At 43.2% G+C, this 24049-nt stretch overlaps 1 protein-coding gene across 1 annotated transcript; it reads left to right on the top strand.

Moving 5' to 3' along the window:
- Window positions 1-730: 730 nt before the first annotated feature.
- On the top strand, window positions 731-1699 carry LOC120986308 (olfactory receptor 1019-like). The gene has a single exon (XM_040414818.1). It carries the CDS (start codon window positions 731-733, stop codon window positions 1697-1699), a length of 969 nt encoding a protein of 322 aa, XP_040270752.1.
- The last annotated feature ends 22350 nt before the right edge of the window (window positions 1700-24049 follow it).

Raw genomic sequence — 24049 nt, 5'->3', positions numbered from 1 at the left:
TGGCTTCTACCTCACAGTTTTTTTTTTTTTGGCTTCCTCTGGATAAACTTGCAGGATAACAGGCCGAACTGGATGGACAAATGTCTTTCTTCAGCCTTATAAACTATGTTACTATGTTACCCGCCCCTCGCACCACAGATGCTGCTGTCCCTGCTGCGCCCACACAAGCTGCAGGTTCTTCCACCGAAGTCCCCACTGGATGTGGCTGCTTCTTCTGCTGTTGTGCCACATAAGAGTAAAAGCAGCTCAAAAGGAAAATAAGCGGCCACATCCGGTTGGGACATAAGCCATCTGGTCTCCTTCTCGTCATCTGACTGGTTGGAGCCTGAATCGGACATGTACTTCACCATACATTTTCTGGGGAACCAGCCCACAGCAATTAATCTGATTTCACCTTTCAGAGCTCCTTTGGAAAATGTACAGTGGAATATAATTGGTTGCAATGGGCACCTAAACTAATTTTCCTTTTCACCAATTTTGATAAATCTCCCCGTTTGTTTCTGAAGATTTTGTTATACATAGTGATAAACCAACCTTAGGGCTTAGATTTTTTGTTGCACTCAAAACTATGTCAGTTAAAACTGTATTGTTATTATTCACTCTATAATTTTTGATCTCTCGTTACCTTCCAGGATAACCTTGTTACAGGGACCTACTTCTGTCAGTCACAATCACTCACGAGAATCGAAATGTTTCTGGATGTAACTATACTGCATCACTTTAATTGTTCATGCTTCTAACAGTTCTTCATAAAATCTCAATGGGAATTTTGGAAGACAACAATCATTCCTTGATAAATGAGTTTGTCCTTATTGGGTTTTCTGATAGTCCTTACCAAAACATATGTTTATTTTTTGTGTTTTTAATTATTTATATTGTTTCTATATTGGGAAACATTGGGATCATTTATCTTGTCTGTAACAATATAAGGTTCCATACACCCATGTACTTTTTTTTGAGCAACCTCTCTGTTGTAGATCTTGTGTATGCTTCAGACATTGCTCCAAAGATGCTTGTAGGCCTGTATTTCAGTAAGACACCTATTTCTTATGTTGGTTGTGCCATACAACTCTTCATTTTCTGTGCTCTAGGAAGTACTGAATGTGTCCTATTTGCTGTTATGGCTTATGACCGTTATGTGGCCATCTGTAACCCACTGAGCTACAACCTGATAATGCAGCATAAAACATGCTTGGGATTGATGCTTGGAGCTTATAGCACTGGATTTCTTCATTCTTTAATAGAGACTTGCTGCACATTCCATCTTTCCTTCTGTGCTTCAAATGTTCTCCATCATTTTGTGTGTGATTTCCCTCCATTATTAAGTATCTCTTGTACAGACACCACAATAAATGAAATTATTCTATTCATTTTTTCATCTTCTGTCACTGTGCCTTCCATTGTGGTCATTCTTGGATCTTATATGTCCATTTTTATAGCTATTCTAAAAATAACAGCTCCAGAAGGAAGACAAAGGGCCTATTCTACATGTGCATCCCATATCGTAGCAGTGACACTACTTTATAGTACAGTACTGTATGTGTATCTCAGTCCAAAATCTCCAGCCTCTAGAGATAATGTAAATATGGCAACTGTGTTTTATACTGTGGTTTTACCTATGTTAAACCCATTGATTTATAGTTTAAGAAATAAAGACATTAAATTAGCTATAATACAATCATTCCAAAGCATACTTTGAAACAGCAAGTTGTGATCAGTGGAATTCCTTTAAAGCAAACCTATCAGGTGATTTTTAGTGCCCTGCCTGGCAATAGCAGTGATGTACAGCTCATGCACATGTGACTGCTGAGGCCTTTGAATTACTGCAGGGGTCTCATGACCAAGAACAGGTCTCATGACCCTTTCAGTAGGGTAGTAAGGGATTTTTTGAACATACTCTGGCCTGCAATTAGGCTGGACATTCCTTTAAAAAAAATCCTGTATCCAATGGTCTTACCATTTATTTCATACCTCTTAGGCCGAGTTCACACGGCCCGTGCCCGTGCCTGTGACCCGTGCCTGTGCTGTGGCCCGCAAATAGCGGGCCGCAATGCACGATCGCCGGCCGTAGGTCAGCCGCATCGGATCGCGGACCCATTCACTTTAATGGGTCCGCGATCCGGCCGTTCCGCTAAGAGATAGGACTTGTTCTATCTTTTAGCGGAACGGAAGTACGGGACGTAACCCCACGGAAGCACTCCGTAGTGCTTCTGAGGGGTCCCGTCCCGTGCGGCCGTTCCGCGATTCCGGATTTGCGGACCCATTGAAGTGAATGGATCCGCATCCGTGATGCGGAATTCACACGGAACTGTGGCCGTGTATTGCGGCCCACGATTTGCGGGCCGCAATACGGCCACAGATCACACACGTTCGTGTGAACTTAGCCTTACTCTAAAGGGGTTTCACTTGTTCACCACTTGGTCAGGTAGAATCCCATCACCTCTCATAGATATGTTTTACTTATGCTGAAATAGACACCAACTTTTGTGTGATCCTATATTTGCAACCTGCCACAAGCTAACACCTAACTCTTGCATGTAGAAGAAACTATAATACTCTAAAGTGTATTTTATTGTGACAGTTAATATTCACAATTAGGTCCCAAATGCTGAACACCTCATATGAGGAAATGAAACTTATGCAGCTACATTTGCTCGACAATATCCTATATCTATCTTTGTGGTCTTAGAGATGAGCAAAGTATTGAAAAATTAGATTCGGCGACTTCGCTGAAGTTCGCCAAGAAGTTTGTTTTGTTCTGAATTAATTTGTCATGAATCATTATAAATCAGGTATACCCAGGCCACTCTGCCTTAGGGTATGACCACACGGAACGGCCGTGCTGCGGGCGAGTTGCAGCCATGCTGCAGTTTAGGCTACTTTCACACTCGCGTTTGGTGCGGATCCGTCATGGATCTGCACAGACGGATCCCTTCAGATAGCAGCAAGCAGCGTTTTGGTGTCCGCCTCCAAAGCGGAATGGAGATGGAACGGAGACAAACTGAGGCCAACTGATGCATTTTGAGCGGATCCTTTTCCATTCAGAATGCATTAGGGCAAAACTGATCCGTTTTGGACCACTTGTGAGTACCCTGAACGGATCTCACAAACGGAAAGCCAAAACACCAGTGTGAAAGTAGCTACATGGACAATTTAATCTAAGACCACGCTGTATAGTTGGTCTTCATTGTTAGTGGCCGTGTGGCACCTTTAATGCACCTTTAAACAGGGGTTGTTGCCAGTATGGGGTTTGACTGGTTACGTGGGAGACAATATGCTAATTATTGCTGTTCTGGCCTGCAATCTCCTGCAGGTTATGTTACAGTAAACACAGAATATTAATCATCTCTGGCATACCCACATCTCCAACCCCAACGCGCTCCTGCCCTACAGGTGGGTGCCCTTCTTCTGCCATCTGCTTTTCCTCCTTTTCCACATCATCTAATATGTCATCAGGGACATCCAGCTCCTCCTCTCTCTGCATCTTGCTGAATTTTCTAGGACATGGAGACTTTGAAGGATGATTTGGAAAAAGGTAAGCCAGCAAAAGATGAGGAGATTCATCAATAAGAGCTGGCCCCCCCTAAGGGTGCAGACTGGATGGTATTGGTTGTAATGCTGGCAATGGAATAATAAAGGCTTCCATCTTATTGGTATTGAATTACATGTCTTAGTTTATGGCAATGTAGGAATAATTAAATGTATAAATAAATAAAACTGACACAGCATACGTCTCCCTGCACCCTCCCTTTTCCAGTATTCTTCTATTAATCATTTTCAGCAACACTGTCCCTGGCACATGAGTTCTTGCCACTTGTCTCCCTATGCTCAGCTCACAGGACAATTGTGGAAACCACGTGGGATGAGGGTTTTATAGGCCTGTGATCTTGCTTTCCCGGGCTGTCTCCTCTACACTTCGTTTTGCTTTGTAACACATGCAGCCACCATTTTAGGCAAACCTGATTTGTTACTACGAAGTGTGCTAAAAGTTGGATTCATTGTGAATCAAAGTCTTCCTAAACGTTGAACTGAATTCTGCTTCAAATGCTTTGTTTCGCTCAACACTAGTATATTGGGTCATAGCCTTGGCATAGTTCATTTCTAGTTTCCAGACAAATATTACCAACCTCGAAAATTCTATCTATTTGGTTAAAGTTGATAGGCCCAAATTAAGGAATTCCAGACCATATTCTCTGTTTTATAGTAATAGTCCTGATATTCCTTTTACCCTTAGGTAGGACTCCTTTAAAGTATACTTGAGAGCATGCATTAGGTTCACTGTGACAGATATCAAAAGAGCCACAACTTATAAGGATTTATTATGATACTCATAAAGCTTGTTGGCTAGTCCTGTTATGTTTATATAAACTACCATATTTTTCAGACTATAAAATGCACCATTTTTCCCCAAAAGTGATAGGAAAATGGCAGTATGTCTCATAGTCTGAATGCTAATAGTAATGACGTCTTCCATTATGGAAGCCGTCATCAGCATGCGGAAAGCACAGGGAGTGGTAAGAGAGGTTCTGCACAGTACTCACCCTCCCTTCTTCCGGGCCGCACTCTGCACTGTGTCAGTGAATGGTGGGGTCTGATGTGAGGCTGATGGGGGCTGATCTGAGGCTGATGGGGTTTGACATGAGCCTGATGGGTGTTGGGGGGGTATGATCTGAGACTAGTGGAACCCGGGGGTCTGATGAAATTTTTTTTATTTACTTTCTGCAAATCCTAGGTGCATTTTATAGTCCGGTGCCTCTTATAGTCTGAAAAATACGGTATATAGCAATTTTCTGTCACAATGCAGCCCAGCCTAAACATTTTATACCGTTTTTTATTTTTATTTTAGGAAGCATTTTGATATACTTATTATAATACATTTGTGATTATAATCCAATGAAAGCAGCTATATTTACTGTATAATCTTTTACAATTTTAAAGTAAACATGGATGCACGTTACCCCCTTCCTGCTCAGCTTTGTTATGGTGGGGGCTCAGAACCTGTGTTGCTATTTGCGGGTACCAACTGTACTATACCCATTGAAAGTTATAAAAACTAATTGTTAAAGTCACCCCAAAACAATTTATAAAATCTATACAATATAATTAGATGTCCTATAAAATGTTCATTAAAAAAGTCCCTCAATAAACCAGCCCTAATACTGTTATATCTATAGAAAAATAAAAAGCCCTGGGTGGACTTTGGGAAACTGGAATTTTATATCCCATATGCCCTGTTTTAATCGATTCACTATCTTGCTACATGATTCCTGATATTACAGGTTGATTGGATGTAAAAAGAAAAAACTGTGGAGCTGCACCGCACCAGGACATAGTAGCAGTGTTTGGCGACATAAGGAAGGAGAATTGGAGGAAGGATCTGGCATCTGACTTAACTGTAGTTTGTGGATTCCAGAAGAGCAGTACAGTCTCTTAACTTTATTTTATTCAGTGTATGATTTGCTGGTTCCACTTCTTTTCCACTTCCTTTATTGTTGGGGTTCCTCAGCGTTCAATCCTAGGTCATCTCTTTTAGTCTCTCTAAACTGCTCCTATTGGATAACAGATTTGGCTTTCAGTGTGATTGTTATTCTGATGACCCCCAACTACATACTTCATCCCATGACATCATCACTACACTACAAAACACAAGTGATTGTTAAGTATCTTTAACTAGTGTCGAGCGCAAATATTCGAATTACGAATTTTAATCTCGAATATCGGCACTTCGAGAATTCACTAATATTTAGAATATAGTGCTGTATATTCATATTGACGAATATTCGTCTTTTTTTCCATCTGAACATTATGCCATGGGTTATTGGCCCACAAGCAAGAAGCAGGGAGGAATCATGTGTTCATGTTCAGATGGAAAAAAAATGACGACTATTCTAAAAAACTAATATAGCACTATATTCACTATATTGCAATATATTCCTTTTTTTAGAATTTCGCTATATTGGTATATATTCTTTTTTTTTTTTTATATATTACGAATATTCAAAAAAACTAATATATAGTAATATAGCACTGGACACTGATCTCTCCCTTCTTTTAGCTTGTGGGCAAATATGTAGAATATACTATATTCTACATATTCGCCCACAAGCTAAAAGAAGGGAGGGATCAGTGTCCGCCTGTGTACTGTGTACTGTTACTGCTATATTCATTGAATACAGTGCTATATATTCGTAATAACAAATATTCCTTTTTTTTTATTACACAGTAAACATCACAATGATGTGTACTGTGTAAAAAAAATTTAAATAATTAAATATTAATTTCTATTTCAAGTCAACCAAAATGAAGCACAGCTGCATTCGCTATGTGGGGACATTTTACTGGCAATTCTGTGTAACTCCAGAACACATGGTGCCTTCAGAACAAACTCCCGGGTGTAGACAAGCCTTGCATCTAAAGGCTTATTCTGCAATATGACCTGCGATCGATGATCCGGGCTGCGCACTGGAGGCAGCCTCCGAGGACCCCGCCAGCAGCCAGGGACCGCGGCTGAGTCTTCACCGATGGAAAGGTGAACTAATTCCGGCGGCTGAGCAGGGGACACTTCCACACCCTAGCCGAGGCAAGATGGCTTATCACTGCCTTCTGTACTCAGACGGGCACAGGACAGATGTGTCCTGCCGTTAGCCAGAGCACAGGGTGTGTGCGGTGCTGATCGTGTATGGGTGGGGAGAGCGGCGGTACCCATTCCTACTCACAGACAAATAGAGGATGAGAGAGCCACTGCAAAACACCGCCACTCCTACTGCCCTCTGGCTTGGAGGAATCAGCACACGGTGAGGCTGTCTGCCCTACCGTAGAGTTCTGCCACAGACTCGATGTGCCTGATATGGAAACTGATAGCAGACCAATGCAGGCGGCGTGTCTAGCTAATTTAGTACAAATTTTTTGTGTGGTTTCAAAAAGTAAAAATAATGTAAAAATATGTTTTACAATGTAAAACAGTGCTTTTTTGGGCATATTAACACATTCCTGCTGCACCCTTACAACATGCTGCTGTCAGAGGTGTCTTAGTTTATTTATGGTTTTTCCCTGGTCTGATGGGGGCCTATTCCTGGGAACACCATCCTGCTGCACACTTAGAACCTGCTGATGTCAGAGGTGTCTTAGTTTATTTTTGTTGTTGCCCTGGTCTGGTGGGGGCCCATTCTTGGGAACACATTCCTGCTGCACAGTGCACACTTAGAACCTGCTGCTGCCTGTCCTGCTGAGTTATGACGAGCTATGTGTAGGCCTTATACTTGACCGTTACCATCTACCTGCTGCTGATGCTGCTGCTGCTGTCTGTCCTGACCCTAATGACTTATGTGTGGGCTTTATACTTCACCGTTACAAATACCTGCTGCTGTATGTCCTGACACTGCTGAGTTATGTGTGGGCCTTATACGACAGTGTTACCATGTACCTACTGCTGTCTGTCCTGATCCAGATGAGTTTGACCCTGGACTAAAGGGGCCTTACAACTAAGTTATCAGTTAAAAATACACCATAACATAACATTATAAAAAAACAAAAGCACACGTTATAACATATCAAAAACTATTTATTAACAAAATTAAAAAAAGGCCTCTAGGGCAACTCTTTCAGTTTGCCAAGTAGCTTCCCCATTTCCTGCATCCCTTGAAGGTGCATTTTATTAATGTGCTTCACCTTCTTGTTGACCCGCATTAGCAGCTTGTTAACATCCTGCATGGCGTTTAGGTGGTCATGCTGCATCTGGGCCATGCGTTTGATGCATTTCTTGAGTACTGTTTGTAAAAAAAAAAAATATATTGCAATTAAGGTTACAAGACAATTAGTGCATTGTGTGGAGTATATGTTTAAACACTGCTGATTTACATCTAAATTCAGTAGTTATAGATCTTTATGTTAATTATAGTGTTTGCTTAGTGATAGAGTTTGGATAGAGTATAATGTTATTTATTTGGTTAGGTAATAGATTTTAGGTAGTTTACAGAGTTAGGGTGCAGTTTTGTTTTTTTCTAGTACTGTAGTTTCTGTTGTCCCCTCATTTGTTGGCACTTTTAAACAATTCATGACCGGCTCATAATAGTACGACGCAGAGGGAGGTGACCATCAAACACTCGGCCCCCAGGAATAATCGCTTGGGAACCGGGGTGCAAAGACTGCTCATCAAAACAGGCAGACATGTTAACTAAAGGCTGCTATTGTTCAGATTCCTTACACATGTGCATTTCAGCTCCGGAGATGCAGGGTGGTGGGGGGATTATGGGATGTTATGTATACCGAATTATATTAATGTGTGCACATATTTACCCTCCTGGTGGGGGGTGTATACATCCTCCTCTTCTTCTGGAGGTGAATTAAGGGAATCCCATGGCTGGGAGGGTCCCGGCTGCTCTGCCTCTACCACCTGCCTCTTCCGACTCCCCCTCATCTGTGCAGACCTCATCCACGTTCAAATCCTTTTTGAATCTTTGGTGGCTGATCGATGGAATGTGAACCCCTGTAATCACACAATGTTAAGAATTTAGACAAACAACTCAGAAATCATAACAAAGGTAAAGATATAGAAATTCCTATATGGAGGGATCTGCATGGGATTATGATTATCCCCATGGTATATTTTCCTAATGTTGGTGTTAAATAACATGCCAAAACCAGTGTTACAGATGGGTAAAACTTGCCTAAGTTACAAGGTATGATGAGGTAAAAGGGGATTTGTTAGGAAGGTGTCCTATAGGGTATTGTGGCTGGGTTCATGGCGTTTAGGGAAACCAAGCAACAATTCGGAAATTACATAAGGAGTTATTTCATTGTGTTATGTTGAGTATATCATTTTTTGTGGCTGCCAGTGTTATACTGTCTGTCAAGCCGCATTTTGAAGATCTGCTGCCAGCCCGCCCTCCCTCCCTGCTGATTTAGTTGTCACGAACCACAGTCACTTAATTTTTTTACAATGGCTTTTGTTTCAAGATAACGCGATGAGTTAAGAAATTTGAGTTAAGAGGTTGTGGGTTAACCCTACTACATCTGTACGGATTAGCAGCATAACTGAATATATACATTACAGAGTGTTGTAGAGAGAGATACTAAAGTCATGTAAGCATTGTACCTGGGCATAATCTTTGACTCATCTCTCTGATCCGATCAGACTGAAAGCACTTAAAGGGGTTATCCGAGTTATTTTTTTGTTCTTATTATGTTTCTAACTAAGCAAATCTAACAGCAAATCTGCACAGACTGGGTAGCTCTGCAGGCAGTGAGGAGACAATGCTGGGCACAGGAGCTCATACTAGAGAGAGCATTGCACAAGAAGGTAGGGGGAAGATCCTGTGTGTATTAGCAGTGTCATTATACAAGTGAGACTTGTAGTTCTACACTTACAACATGCTGCAGAGTCTCCCAGCAGGCAGACATGTCACTCAGGGCAGCACTTGTATTCACTCCCTTAGCAGTGTCATTATACAGCTGGGACTTGTAGTCCTACACATACAACATGCTGCTGAGTCTCCCAGCAGGCAGACATGTCACTCAGGGCAGCACTTGTATTCACTCCCTTAGCAGTGTCATTATACAGCTGAGACTTGTAGTCCTACACATACAACATGCTGCTGAGTCTCCCAGCAGGCAGACATGTCACTCAGGGCAGCTCTTGTATTCACTCCCTTAGCAGAGCAGGGGGAGGGGCAGAGATTGTTTTTATTGCATGTAAACAAAGGGCCAGAAAAGAAACAGGAAAATGAGGAAATATATATATATATTTTGCATAAAACTTGCTTAGCTCAGTTATATATCAGATTTTCAGTGCTATATTATTTTTTTTCATAACTCGGACAATCCCTTTAACCCCTTAAGGACACATGACTTACCGGTATGGCATGTTTCCCGAGTCCTTAAGGACACATGACGTACCGGTACGTCTTGGCTTTAAATCGCGATTCCGGCGCCACAGGGGTTAATCGGAACAGGATGCCAATTCAGACCTGTGGTTTGCTGCGTTTCCGGTCTCCGGTGACCCGATGAAGCGGAAAAAGACTGCGATCGGTGGTGTGATTATACTCCACCAATCACAGTCCGAAGATTTGAAGAGGCTAGCCCTGGTGCTGAATGCTGCTGTCCAGGGTGCTGATTGGTGCAGGGGAGAGAGGCGCGAGATTCAAACTTCCTGCGCTCTTCTCTCCCCTCCTCTTCCTGTTCTGCACGAGCGCCCTGCAGCACCGTCCAGCACCAGCTCCTGAGTCCCCCCTAATCGTAATGTATCACCCTCCTGCACCCATCGCCCTCCAGGTAGGTTAGGGTCAGTGAGGGAGAGGCACCGTTAGGCAGGGATAGAAAGGGAAAAGTTAGTTGGGAAAAAAAAAAAAGCACTTTTATTCAAAACTTTTTTGTTTCAGCTTTCAGACCCTAGACCCCCCTGCCACTTGATTTGATTTTGCTGGCAATCCAGGAATCCAGATTCCCACAGTGAGGTTTACTGAAATTGACTTTTTTAGTTTTTTTTTCAGTAGCCCATTTGTGAATCTGATGGTGGAGCAGACGAACCTGTACGCCCAACAGTTCGTTGCTCAGCAACCGGGCTCATTTTTGGCTAGACCTGGTGACTGGACGCCGGTCAGTGCAGCCGAGATGAGGACATTTTGGGGCCTCGTGCTGCATATGGGTCTAGTGCAAAAACCCAGTGTCAGGCAATACTGGAGTAGGGACATCCTCTACCAGACCCCACTCTACAGTATGGCCATGACACGCTCCCGGTTTGAGGCCATCCGGAAATGTCTGCATTATTCCGATAATGCAGCATGTCCCCCCCGAGGTGATCCTGCCTATGACCGTCTGTATAAGATACCGGCGGTCATCGATCACTTTGGGGCCAAATTTGAGCAGGCCTACGTACCTGAAAGGGAGGTCGCGGTTGATGAGTCTCTCGTTGCGTTCAAGGGGAGACTCAGTTTCCGCCAATACATTCCCACAAAGCGGGCGAGGTATGGCGTGAAGCTATACAAAATTTGTGAGAGTGCCCCAGGGTACACTTACAAATTTTGTGTGTACGAGGGGCGAGATTCCCGTATTCAACCCCCAGAATGTCCCCCCACTGTGCATGTTAGCGGGAAGCTCGTGTGGGACCTTATGTACCCACTGCTAGATAAGGGTTACCACTTGTACGTGGACAACTTTTATACTAGCATTCCCTTGTTCAGGTCCCTTGCCGACAGATCCACATTCGCTTGTGGGACCGTGCGGAAAAATCAGCGCGGCCTCCCTGTCCACCCCCTCCAGGTACCTATCCCCAGGGGTGAGACCCGTGCACTTACCAGTGGAAACCTGTTGCTGGTCAGGTATAAGGACAAGAGGGATGTCCTTATGCTGTCCACAATCCACGGTAATGGCATCACCCCTGTCCCTGTGCGAGGTACCGCGGCAACGGTCCTCAAGCCCGATTGTTTCGTCGACTACAATCGGTATATGGGAGGAGTTGATCTCTCTGATCAAGTCCTCAAGCCATATAACGCCATGCGCAAAACCCGGGCATGGTACAAAAAAGTTGCGGTCTACTTGGTACAGGTTGCCATGTACAACTCTTTTGTACCATCCCGAAGCGCTGGCAGCACAGGGACATTCCTCCAATTCTATGAGGCAGTCCTCAAGGACCTGATCTTTTCAGACCGGGAAAGAGCAGGCCGGAGTACCTCGGGAACTGGAGGCGCCCGGATCGTCCCTGGCCAACATTTTCCAGGTTTAGTCCCCCATACTGGAAAGAAGGGACGAACCCAAAAAAAGATGCAGAGTGTGTCACAAGAGGTGGATACGGAAGAACACCACCACTCAATGTGACACTTGCCCCGATCATCCGGGCCTCTGTGTTATCGATTGCTTCAGGGAGTATCACACTTCCATGGAGTACTAAATTTTTATAATCCCCAACAGTCCCCTAGAGAACATAAAAAACTATGTCTCTCAGACTTTGGAGACACAAATTTTTTTATTTTTTCCAAAAATATTAGTTTTAGTGCAGGCATCCTCAAACTGCGGCCCTCCAGATGTTGTAAAACTATAACTCCCAGCATGCCCAGACAACCTACAGTCATCAGCAGGGCATGGTGGGAATTGTAGTTTTACCTCTGGAGGGCCGCAGTTTTAGGATGCCTGCTTATTGTTTCCAAAGTCTGAGAGCCATACATATTGGGCATCGCCGCGTCTGTAAAAATCTTCTCTATAAAAGAAACATGTAACCCAACCCCCACGGTTGAACTGCGTTAAAAAAAAAAAGTGTAAAAAAATTCTATTTTTGGACACCTAACATCACAAAAAGTGTAATAGTGAGCGATCAAAATGTCATATGCACCCCCAATTAGTGCCAATAAAACCGCCATCTCATCAGGCAAAAAATTAGCCCCTACATTAGATAAAATTTTTTAGCTTCCAGGCTATGGAGATACTAAAATAATTTTTTTGGGTTCCTAAAGTGATAATATAGTGTAAAATCTAAATAAATTCTAAAATGTAGACATATTAGGTTTCGCCGCGTTCGTAAGAGTCTGCCCTATAAAAATAACATTTGACCAAACCCCTCGGATGAACAGCGTTAAAAAGAAAAAATAAAAAAGGTGCCAAAACACCCATTTTTGGGCAAAATTTCCATTTGAATCCTTTTTTCCGGTAATAAAGCAAGGGTTAACAGCCAAACAAAACTCAATATTTATGGCCCTGAACTGTAGTTTTCAGAAACACCCCATATGTGGTCGTAAATGGCTATATAGCCACACAGCAGGGCATAGAACGAAGGGAACTCCATATGGTTTCTGGAAGGCATATTTTGATGGACTGTTTTTTTTACACCATGTCCCATTAGAAGCCCCCCTGATGTAGCCTAGACTAGAAACTCCAAAAAAGTGACCCCATCTAAGAAACTACACCCCTCAAGGTATTCAAAAGTTACTTTACAAACTTTGTTAACCCTTTAGGTGTTCCACAAAACTAAATAGCGAATGTAGAAACAATTTTAGAATTTAAATTTTTTGTTACCGTGCCTCAAAAAAGTGTAATATAGAGCAACCAAAAATCATATTTACCCCTAAAATAGTCCCAAAACAACAACCACCTTATCCCGTAGTTTCCTAGATGGGGTCACTTTTATGGAGTTTCTACTCTAGGGGTGCATCAGGGGGCTTGAAAGGGTACATGGTGTAAATAAACCAGTCCAGCAAAATCTGCCTTCCAAAAACCATATGGCGTTCCCCTTCTTCTATGTCCTGCCGTTTAGCCAAATAGTAGTTTACGACCACATATGGGGTGTTTCTGCAAACTACAGAATCAGGGCAACCCATATTGAGTTTTGTTTGGCTGTTAACCCATTTTTTCCAGTAATAAAGTAAGGGTTAAAATGGAAAATTTTCCAAAAAATAGAAATTCCAAATTGTTTCTCCATCTGCCATTAACTCTTGTGGAACACCTAAAGGGTTAACAAAGTTTGTAAACCCAGTTTTGAAAACCTTGAGGGGTGTACTTTCTTAGATGCAGTCGCTTTTTTGAAATTTCTATTCTAGGGGTGCAAGGGGGGGCTTAAAATGGGACATGGTATAAACAAAACCAATCCTGCAAAATCTGCCTTCCAAAACCCATATGGCGTTCCCCTCTTTCTATGTCCTCTCGTTTGGCCAAACAGTAGTTTACGACCACATATGGGGTGTTTTTGCAAACTACAGAATCAGGGCAACCCATATTGAGTTTTGTTTGGCTGTTAACCCTTACTTTATTGCTGGAAAAATTGGTTAAAATGGAAAATTTTCCAAAAAATAGAAATTTTTAAATTGGTTCTCCATCTGCCATTAACTCTTGTGGAACACCTAAAGGGTTAACAAAGTTTGTAAACTCAGTTTTGAATACCTTGAGGGGTGCACTTTCTTAGATGAAGTCACTTTTTTGGAATTTCTATTCTAGGGGTGCAAGGGGGGCTTGAAATGGGACATGGTATAAACAAAACCAGTCCTGCAAAATCTGCCTTCCAAAACCCATATGGCGTTCCCCTCTTTCTATGTGCTCCCGTTTGGCCAAATAGTAGTTTACGACCACATATGGGGTGTTTTTGCAAACTACAGAATCAGGGCAACCCATATTGAGTTTTGTGGGGGATTCAGTCAACACAACCCTGTATGCAGGTGCACATTGCTATGGCGAAATACACATACAAACGCAAAAACACAAATGCAATAGCACTCTGCAACCAGCACTCTGCCCTGCCTCTATGCTGGATGTTGAATGAGACATTGGTGTACTTTTTGGCCAAAGCGTAAAAGGCCACTCACCACGTCAAGGTCGCCTCTATGAGTAGTCCCTAACACTAGTTCCTACCTGTTTATGGGCCATGATAGCCACACAAAGTCCAGGGAGCGCAGGTACAGCATGCACGCCAGGCACACTCTGCTTTTAACCCCGTCCGGTGCCGTGACAGCTTTCATCGGATCCAGGGATGCAAGTACCAACATGCATGCTGAGCCCACTATATACTTCTCCTGGAGCCAAATGGCTACTGGTAGGCACTGTAAAAGTAGACTCCGTTTTATACTGACTTTAAAACCTGCCTCCAGGGCAGACTAACTGGTCAGGTGTGCATGACTGCATGGAGATCGCCACGCCTCCAATATATTCTACAAAGAAAAAATGTGGGGGATTCAGTCAGCACAACCCTGTATGCAGGTACACATCGCTATGGCGAAATACACATACAAACGCAAAAACACAAATGCAATAGCACTCTGCAACCAGCACTCTGCCCTGCCTCCATGCTGGATGTTGAATGAGGCATTGGTGTACATTTTGGCCAAAGCGTAATGAGCCACACACCACGTCAAGGTCGCCCCTATGAGTGGTCCCTAACATTAGTTACTACCTGTTTATGGGCCATGATAGCCACACAAAGTCCAGGAAGCGCAGGTACAGCATGCACGCCAGGCACACTCTGCTTTTAACCCCGTCTGGTGCCGTGACAGCTTTCATCGGATCCAGGGATGCAAGTACCAACATGCATGCTGCGCCCACTATATACTTCTCCTGGAGCCAAATGGCTACTGGTAGGTGCTGTAAAAGTAGACTCAGTTTTATACTGACTTTAAAACCAGCCTCCAGGGCAGACTAACTGGTCAGGTGTGCATGACTGCATTGAGATCGCCACGCCTCCAATATATACTGTGTGGCTATCATGGCCCATAAACAGGTAGGAACTAGTGTTAGGGACCACTCAAAGAGGCGACCTTGACTTGGTGAGTGGCTTATTACGCTTTGGCCAAAATGTACACCAATGCCTCATTCAACATCCAGCATAGAGGCAGGGCAGAGTGCTGGTTGCAGAGTGCTATTGCATTTGTGTTTTTCCATATTGAGTTTTGTTTGGCTGTTAACCCTTACTTTATTGCTGGAAAAAATGGGTTAAAATGGAAAGTTTTCCAAAAAATTGAAATTTCTAAATTGGTTCTCCATCTGCCATTAACTCTTGTGGAACACCTAAAGGGTTAACAAAGTTTGTAAACCTAGTTTTGAATACCTTGAGGGGTGTACTTTCTTAGATGGAGTCACTTTTTTGGAATTTCTATTCTAGGGGTGCAAGGGGGGCTTGAATTGGGACATGGTATAAACAAAACCAGTCCTGCAAAATATGCCTTCCAAAACCCATATGGCGTTCCCCTCTTTCTATGCGCTCCCGTTTGGCCAAATAGTAGTTTACGACCACATATGGGGTGTTTGTGCACACTACAGAATCAGGGCAATCCATTTTGAGTTTTGTTTGGCAGTTAACCCTTGTTTTTTTCCCTGAAAAAAATTGATTATATTGGAAAATTTTCCAAAAAATCTAAATTCTTAAATTTGATGTCCATTTGCCATGAAGTCTTGTGGAAGACCTAAAGAGTTAACAAAGTTTGTAAAAACTGTTTTGAATACCTTGAGGGGTGTAGTTTCTAGAAAGTGGTCATTTGTGGATGGTTTCTATTATGTAAGCCTCACAAAGTGACTTCAAACCTGAACTGGTCCATAAAAAGTGGGATTTTGAAGATTTCTGAAAAATTACAAAATTTGCTTCTAAACTTCTAAGCTATGTAACATCCCCAAAAAAGAAAATATCATTCCCAAAATGCTACAAACATGAAGTAGACATATGGGGAATGTAAAGTAATCACAATTTTTGGGGGTATTACTATGTATTACAGAAGTAGAGAAACTGAAACTTTGAAATTTGCAAATTTTTCCAAATTTTTGGTAAATATGGTATTTTTTTATGCAAAAAATTTAACTGTTTTGACCAAATTTTAGCAGTGTCATGAAGTACAATATGTGACGAAAAAACAATCTCAGAACGGCCTGGGTAAGTCAAAGCGTTTTAAAGTTATCAGCACTTAAAGTGACACTGGTCAGATTTGCAAAAAATGGCCTGTTCCTTAAGGTGAAATAGGGCTGTGTCCTTAAGGGGTTAAGATCACACCACTTTTTCTGGATGGCGTTATTTCTGTGCTTCAGTCCAAATGTTTGCCATAATTCAAAATGGAGAGCCCTGATGATGGCCTGCTTCTCCTCTCTTTTCCGTATCCTGTCGTACCCCCGCACAGACATTTGCTTCAGGATAAAGATGCAAGCATATAATATAAAAAAATAATGACCTCAACAAAACAGCAAAAAGTTGTTACGTCTTTGAAGGGGAAATATTAGATTTAATGTTACCGTTATAAAATCGGATTGTATTGCGATTGTATCTGAGAAATCAGATATTGGCCAGCTAAGAAGATGTACCTGTCTAGTGAAGTGACGGTACGGTATGGGGTTTACTGCTGGTTCGCCTCTCCGTGGTGCACCCTGGGTAATGCTACAGATGTACCATGGTTAGCACTCCCGCTGTTAACTCAAATTTTTTAACTCATGTCATTATCTTGAGACAAAAGCCATTGAAAAGCAATTGAAGGTGTTTGCTTAGATTAGATAACCAAACTCAGAAATCTCAGAAAAAAAGGAGTGCTAACCATGTGACATCTGTAAATGACCGTTCAGACAAAGAAAGCTCATGGACATAAAATATAATCTATATACACTCACCTAAAGAATTATTAGGAACACCATACTAATACGGTGTTGGACCCCCTTTTGCCTTCAGAACTGCCTTAATTCTACGTGGCATTGATTCAACAAGGTGCTGATAGCATTCTTTAGAAATGTTGGCCCATATTGATAGGATAGCATCTTGCAGTTGATGGAGATTTGAGGGATGCACATCCAGGGCACGAAGCTCCCGTTCCACCACATCCCAAAGATGCTCTATTGGGTTGAGATCTGGTGACTGTGGGGGCCATTTTAGTACAGTGAACTCACTGTCATGTTCAAGAAACCAATTTGAAATGATTCGAGCTTTGTGACATGGTGCATTATCCTGCTGGAAGTAGCCATCAGAGGATGGATACATGTTCTCATTCTGTTTATGCCAAATTCGGACTCTACCATTTGAATGTCTCAACAGAAATCGAGACTCATCAGACCAGGCAACATTTTTCCAGTCTTCAACAGTCCAATTTTGGTGAGCTCGTGCAAATTGTAGCCTCTTTTTCCTATTTGTAGTGGAGATGAGTGGTACCCGGTGGGGTCTTCTGCTGTTGTAGCCCATCCGCCTCAAGGTTGTGCGTGTTGTGGCTTCACAAATGTTTTGCTGCATACCTCGGTTGTAACGAGTGGTTATTTCAGTCAACGTTGCTCTTCTATCAGCTTGAATCAGTCGGCCCATTCTCCTCTGACCTCTAGCATCTACAAGGCATTTTTGCCCACAGGACTGCCGCATACTGGATGTTTTTCCCTTTTCACACCATTCTTTGTAAACCCTAGAAATGGTTGTGCGTGAAAATCCAAGTAACTGAGCAGATTGTGAAATACTCAGACCGGCCCGTCTGGCACCAACAACCATGCCACGCTCAAAATTGCTTAAATCACCTTTCTTTCCCATTCTGACATTCAGTTTGGAGTTCAGGAGATTGTCTTGACCAGGACCAGCCCCCTAAATGCATTGATGCAACTGCCATGTGATTGGTTGACTAGATAATTGCATTAATGAGAAATAGAACAGGTGTTCCTAATAATTCTTTAGGTGAGTGTATATATATGTAAACATATTTAGAAAAAAATTACTGGCAGCACCATCCAAAACAGTATAGGGAAAAAGATGGGTGCAATGTCCAAGTATGGTAACTGGTGCTTACCCACTTATACGGAACAAGAAAACACACACTGTTTTATTGAAGATTTGTCTGGAGTGCAGTCCGATTTTCTTGTTCCGTATATGTAAACATATATATAGCTAAAATTATCATCATCATCAATAGCCGTCGGTGGTGCTGGAACAGCGGCCACAAAGATCCCAATGGTTGGCCAAAATTTAATTATAATGATTCCCTAAAGGAGAAATTAATAGAGGAGGCCCCCCGATGATCTCTCATTGTTCATAACTGGAGGATTAAAGATATACAAAGTCATTCCATCTTAACATGTCCGGACATGACGGGAACAGAATACTGTGAGCATTAATATAGGACATGAACTTGTGCCCAGGAAAAACAAAAAAACTTTTGAGCCTTTAGGCCTGCCTCACTGCGTTTTCCCGCATCCAACACCAATTGTGGGGTTTTGCTCTGGTAGACAGGCTAGCGGGCGCAGTATAGAGGCAATAACAAAGTCTTTAACTTAAACAGTTCAGTGTTTATTCACACATAAGGAAACACAAAAATGACTGTTCACAGTCTTGGTGTTTTTTCACACCATGCAATGTCCATATAACAAAATCTTCACCTGGTTAGCAGTCTTTCCCCCAGCCGTCCACAGCAGGCTTTAGGTGCCTGTTTTCCAGCTTGCGGCTTTCAAGCCTTTAGTACGGCACCAATTCACAGAACTCAAAACAGAGTCTCCACAGCTTCCCTGTCAGACGGAGGATCATCCACACCCAGCTGAGACTGCTGGCTGGTTTTTATATAGGCCAATAAAGACCCGGGCTGGAGCGTGGGGAGAAGCCACCCACCCAGCACTTTGGCTACTCCCAGTAAGAGCCAGCCCGGTCCGGCTTTACAGCCATACTAACAACAAACAGTGTCAATCAGCACTAGCTGCTGCTGACACTTAAAACTACCGGCTCTTACCTCACCGAGGCCAGGAACCTCAGTGACACATACCTTCCATCAATGACGCCCCCTTGCGCCTTTCTAGAGTAAGTACAATTTAATTTATTTTTTAACTGTTCAACCCCTAAAAAAGGCCTTAACATTCATCAGTGATGAGCACAGCATCTTGGGGTTTTAATGACGGGGGTGTCTCAATTGCCTTTCTAAGCTCGCTACTTACAAACGCTGTACAAAAACACAAAATAAAGACCATTTTTTGGTCACCTTGCCTCACATAAAGTGCAATACCAAGCAGTTAAAAAAATTGTATGTATGCCAAAATTTTACTAATGAAAACGTCACCTCATCCTGCAAAAAACGAGCCCCCACATAAAACAGTCACTAACAAAAAAATATATATATAGTTTTCAGGAAATGGCAACAGACAAACAAGACTTTTTTCTTTCTAAAATTATTTTACTGTGCAAAACCTAACAAAACCTAACAAAAATAAATAAATAGACATATTAGGTTTCATCAAGTGAATGCAGTAAAAATAACAAGTTTGCCATTACAGCTATTTTTGATCCCCTTGCCTCACAAAAAGTGTAATATCAAGCAATCAAAAAGTCGTATGTACCCCAAAATGGTACGAATGAAAACATCACCTCATCCCGCAAAAAAGAGCCTCCACGTAACACAGTTGCCTAACAAAAAATAAATAAAAAATCATTCAGAAAATGGTAATGCAAAAACATGATTTTTCTTTACAAAAATGCTTTGAGTAAAAATGGTAAAATGTAAAAAAAACACAAAAACTATAAAAACTTGTTATCTCTATATTCATACTGACCAGCAGAATAAATATAACTTGTTGTTTTTCCTGCACAGTGTACACTGCAAAAAACAAGACCCAAAATGCAATGGCAGAATTGCTCATTTCTTTATCCTGCTTCCCAAAAAGCTAAATAAAAGGTAATCAAAAGTTATATGTATCCCAAAATAGAACCAAAGATGATGGCAACTCATGCACAAAAAGTAAGTCATCATACAAAGAAAAACATAAGGTTGTCAGAAAATAGCTGTACTGGTACCCGAGAGACAGTTTAATACCAATATGGTGCCCACAAACCAATCCATCAAAATCTGTGCTGGAAAAGATATGGCACTCCTTCCCTTCTGACTCCTGCAGCGTACCCCTAAAGCAGTTAAGGTCTGTGGGGGTCAAAGTGCTCAGTACACCCCTTACTAAATTCCTCGAGGGGTGTAGTTTCCAAAATGGGGTCACTTTTTGGGGGTTTCCACTGTAGGGGTACATCAGGGTCTCTTTAACCACCTCCGGACCGCCGAACGCAGCGACGCGTCCTGGAGGTGGTTGTTTCATTCCGCCTGGACGCGCCGGCGCGTCCTCTCGCGAGACGCGAGATTTCGGTCACAGCCGGCCCACGCATGCGCATCGCGGGCCGGCAAAAGTTCGAGGAGAATTGCATCAGCAACCTGCCAGCCAATGATCGTCGCTGGCAGGTTGCTGATTTTTAAAAAATCAAATCACAAGCCATATAACAGATCATATTAGTAAATATGATCTGTTATATGGCTTCTCTGCTCCTCTGCTGGTCCTTTTCGTCGGTTGGATCCAGCAGAGGAGCAGACTTCACAGTGAGTAGCACCAACACTACACCTTAGCCCCAGATCACCCCCCTGCACCCCAATTAACCCTTTGATCACCCCTTTGATCGCCCCTGTCAATCACTAGTGAAAGACAAAAAGTGATCAGTGTAAACTGTCACTTTTTTTTTTCACTAGTATTGGCTGTTAGGTTTTAGGGATAGTTTAGGCCCCTTGGTTAGGTAGTTAGCGTCAGTTAGCGCCCAGCCCACCGCACCGCAGTCACTTTTATTCGCTGATTAGCGTATCGCTAATCAGCATTTGTACTTTTATAGTATCTGTAAGTGATCAAAACTGATCACGGTCAGATCTATAATTGTATTAGTGTCACCTTAGCTCGCCCTCCACCCACGCCCGCCCCACCGCAGTGACAAAAAAAATTATTATTTTTGATCACTGCACATTCACTTTACACGAACTGCGGCGATAAAAAAAATCAGTTTTGATATTTTTTATCAACCGCATCGGCCTCCGGTACTTCGCTAGCCTCCCCTTTGTAAGACAGGCTTGCTTTTTTTCTTGGGTAGTCTCAGGGAATACCCCTAAATTTAGTAGTCCAAAATGTCAAACAGGGGGTATTCTTCTGAAGAGGCCTACAGGATTCTGACCCAGTCGGATGAGGAATGGGAACCCTCATCTGACGAATCTAGCGGGTCAGAATATGAACCTGTAGAAAGCAGTGGCTCTCTGACCCAAAGTTCGGACGAGGAGGTGGAGGTCCCTGATAGAACCAGGCGTACCCGGCCCCGTGTCGCTAGACCACAGGTTGCGCAGGATCCGCTTCAAGAGCAGCAGAGTGGGGCTGTCGCTGCCGGATCACGTGGTAAGGCATACACCAGCAGCGCAGCCCTTCCTGGACCTAGTACCAGCACTGCCGTACAACCTGGTGAAGTAGCGAGCACCAGAAGGGCAGTTGAAGCTGGTACGGTGGCACGTGCAGTAGTTACCCCATCGCAGCCACCGCACAGACAGGCCCGTAGAGCCCCTAGAATCCCTGAGGTGCTGGCAAACCCTGATTGGCAGTCACCAACTTCAGCCGCACCATTAGTTCCCCCTTTCACCGCCCAGTCTGGAGTTCGGGTTGAGACGGCTCATATCGGTTCGGCCCTGGGATTTTTTGAGCTCTTCTTGACTGTGGAGCTCTTGGACTTAGTCGTGGCAGAGACAAACCGGTATGCCACACAATTTATAACCGCAAACCCGGGAAGCTATTATGCCCAGCCTTTCCGGTGGAAACCAGTCCAAGTTTCCGAACTTAAAATTTTTCTGGGCCTTCTCCTCAACATGGGTCTAACTAAAAAGCATGAATTGCAGTCATATTGGTCCACGAACCCAATTCATCACATGCCCATGTTCTCTGCTGCTATGTCCAAGACACGATTTGAGACCATCCTGCGTTTTCTGCATTTTAGCGACAACACCACCTCCCGTCCCAGAGGCCACCCAGCTTTTGACCGGCTCCACAAAATTCGGCCCCTCATAGACCATTTCAACCAGAAATTTGCAGATTTGTATACCCCTGAGCAAAACATCTGCGTAGACAAGTCCCTAATACATTTTACCGGGCGCCTTGGCTTCAAACAATACTTCCCAAGCAAGCGTGCCCGGTATGGGGTCAAATTGTATAAGCTCTGTGAAAGGGCCACAGGCTATACCCACAAATTTCGGATCTATGAGGGAAAAGATCAGACCCTGGAGCCGGTCGGTTGCCCTGACTACCTGGGGAGCAGTGGGAAGACAGTCTGGGACTTGGTGTCACCCTTATTCGGCAAGGGGTACCATCATTATGTGGACAATTTTTACACAAGTGTGGCCCTCTTTAGGCATTTGTTTCTAGAACGGATTTGCGCCTGTGGCACCGCGCGAACTAGTCGCGTGGGCTTCCCCCAACGGCTCGTTACCACCCGTCTTGCAAGGGGGGAGAGGGCTGCCTTGTGTAATGAAGAACTGCTCGCGGTGAAATGGAGAGACAAGCGTGACGTTTACATGCTCTCCTCCATTCACGCAGACACGACAATCCAAATTGAAAGGGCAACCCGTGTCATTGAAAAGCCCCTCTCAATCCACGACTATAATGCGCTCATGGGAGGGGTGGACTTCAATGACCAGATGTTGGCTCCCTATTTAGTTTCCCGCAGAACCAGACGCTGGTATAAGAAGGTGTCTGTATATTTAATTCAATTGGCTCTGTATAATAGTTTTGTTCTCTACAGTAAGGCTGGGAGAACACGATCCTTCCTCAAATTTCAGGAAGAGATCATCGAGAACCTTCTGTATCCAGAAGGTTCCGTGGCCCCATCCACCAGTGTAGTTAGCCGTCTACACGAGCGACATTTCCCCAGTGTCGTTGCTGGTACCTCAACCCAACCGCCACCCGAAAAAAATGTCGTGTCTGTAGCAGGAGTGGAATAAGGCATGACACCCGCTATTTCTGTCCTGACTGTCCTGACCACCCTGCCCTATGCTTAGGAGAGTGTTTCTGGAAGAACCACACACAGGTACACCTAGCATAGGGATTGCATCTCACAGGACAGGCACACAGGGCTATTAGGGCCCTTTTACTCACAGCTGCTGCAAACCTCTCCTTTCACCTGGGATAAAGTGCATAACGTACTTCGCCACATCTTTGGGCGATTTGCGCTTTGCACATTGTCCCATGGGGAAGGAGAGGTTTGTTCTATAAAGGTAAAAAAAACTAAACAAAAAAAAAATTACCGGTAAGTAAAAAAGTTTAAAAAGTTAAAAAAAGTTAATATGTTCTGTTCTAAAGTTAATAAATTTATTGCGTTGCGGCCTGGTTTTTTCTTTTTTTGTTTTGTTTTTCTTACCTTCCAGGTGGACCAACCGATCGACTAGCTGCAGCACTGATGTGCATTCTGACAGAAGCATTGCGCTGCTGTCAGATTACACGCAAGTCGGTGTATGCGGCGCTGCAAGACGAGATTTCTCCTCTGCAGTAAAAGATACGTTTGCCGAGGCATATGAGCTGAGGAGGTGGCTGAACACTTTGTATATATATATATAAAAAAAAAAAATCCCGGCAATGATTTATTCATCCACATCGATTGATGTGAATGGAGAAATCTGGTTTGCCAGGGCATACGAGCTAAGTGGGTATGGATGTTGGGCGGAGCTCCTATGTCCTGGCAGACGCCTTTCCCCTCCTTTTTCTTTTTTTGGCAGAACTTTTTTCATCCACATTGATCGATGCAAATGAAGAAATCTGTGCCGTTCATTTTTTTCTTTCAGCCCACAGGCTGAACGGAAAAAAAAAATCTCATTACCCG

Source organism: Bufo bufo, chromosome 1 (genome assembly GCF_905171765.1).
Source record: "Bufo bufo chromosome 1, aBufBuf1.1, whole genome shotgun sequence".
NCBI classification, from domain to species: domain Eukaryota; kingdom Metazoa; phylum Chordata; class Amphibia; order Anura; family Bufonidae; genus Bufo; species Bufo bufo.
Note: the sequence above shows the minus strand (reverse complement) of the source record. Positions and strands in the feature narration are given on the sequence as shown.

Coding starts and splice junctions, on each gene's coding strand:
- LOC120986308 (XM_040414818.1), top strand. CDS start 731: ATGCTTCTAACAGTTCTTCATAAAATCTCAATGGGAATTTTGGAAGAC.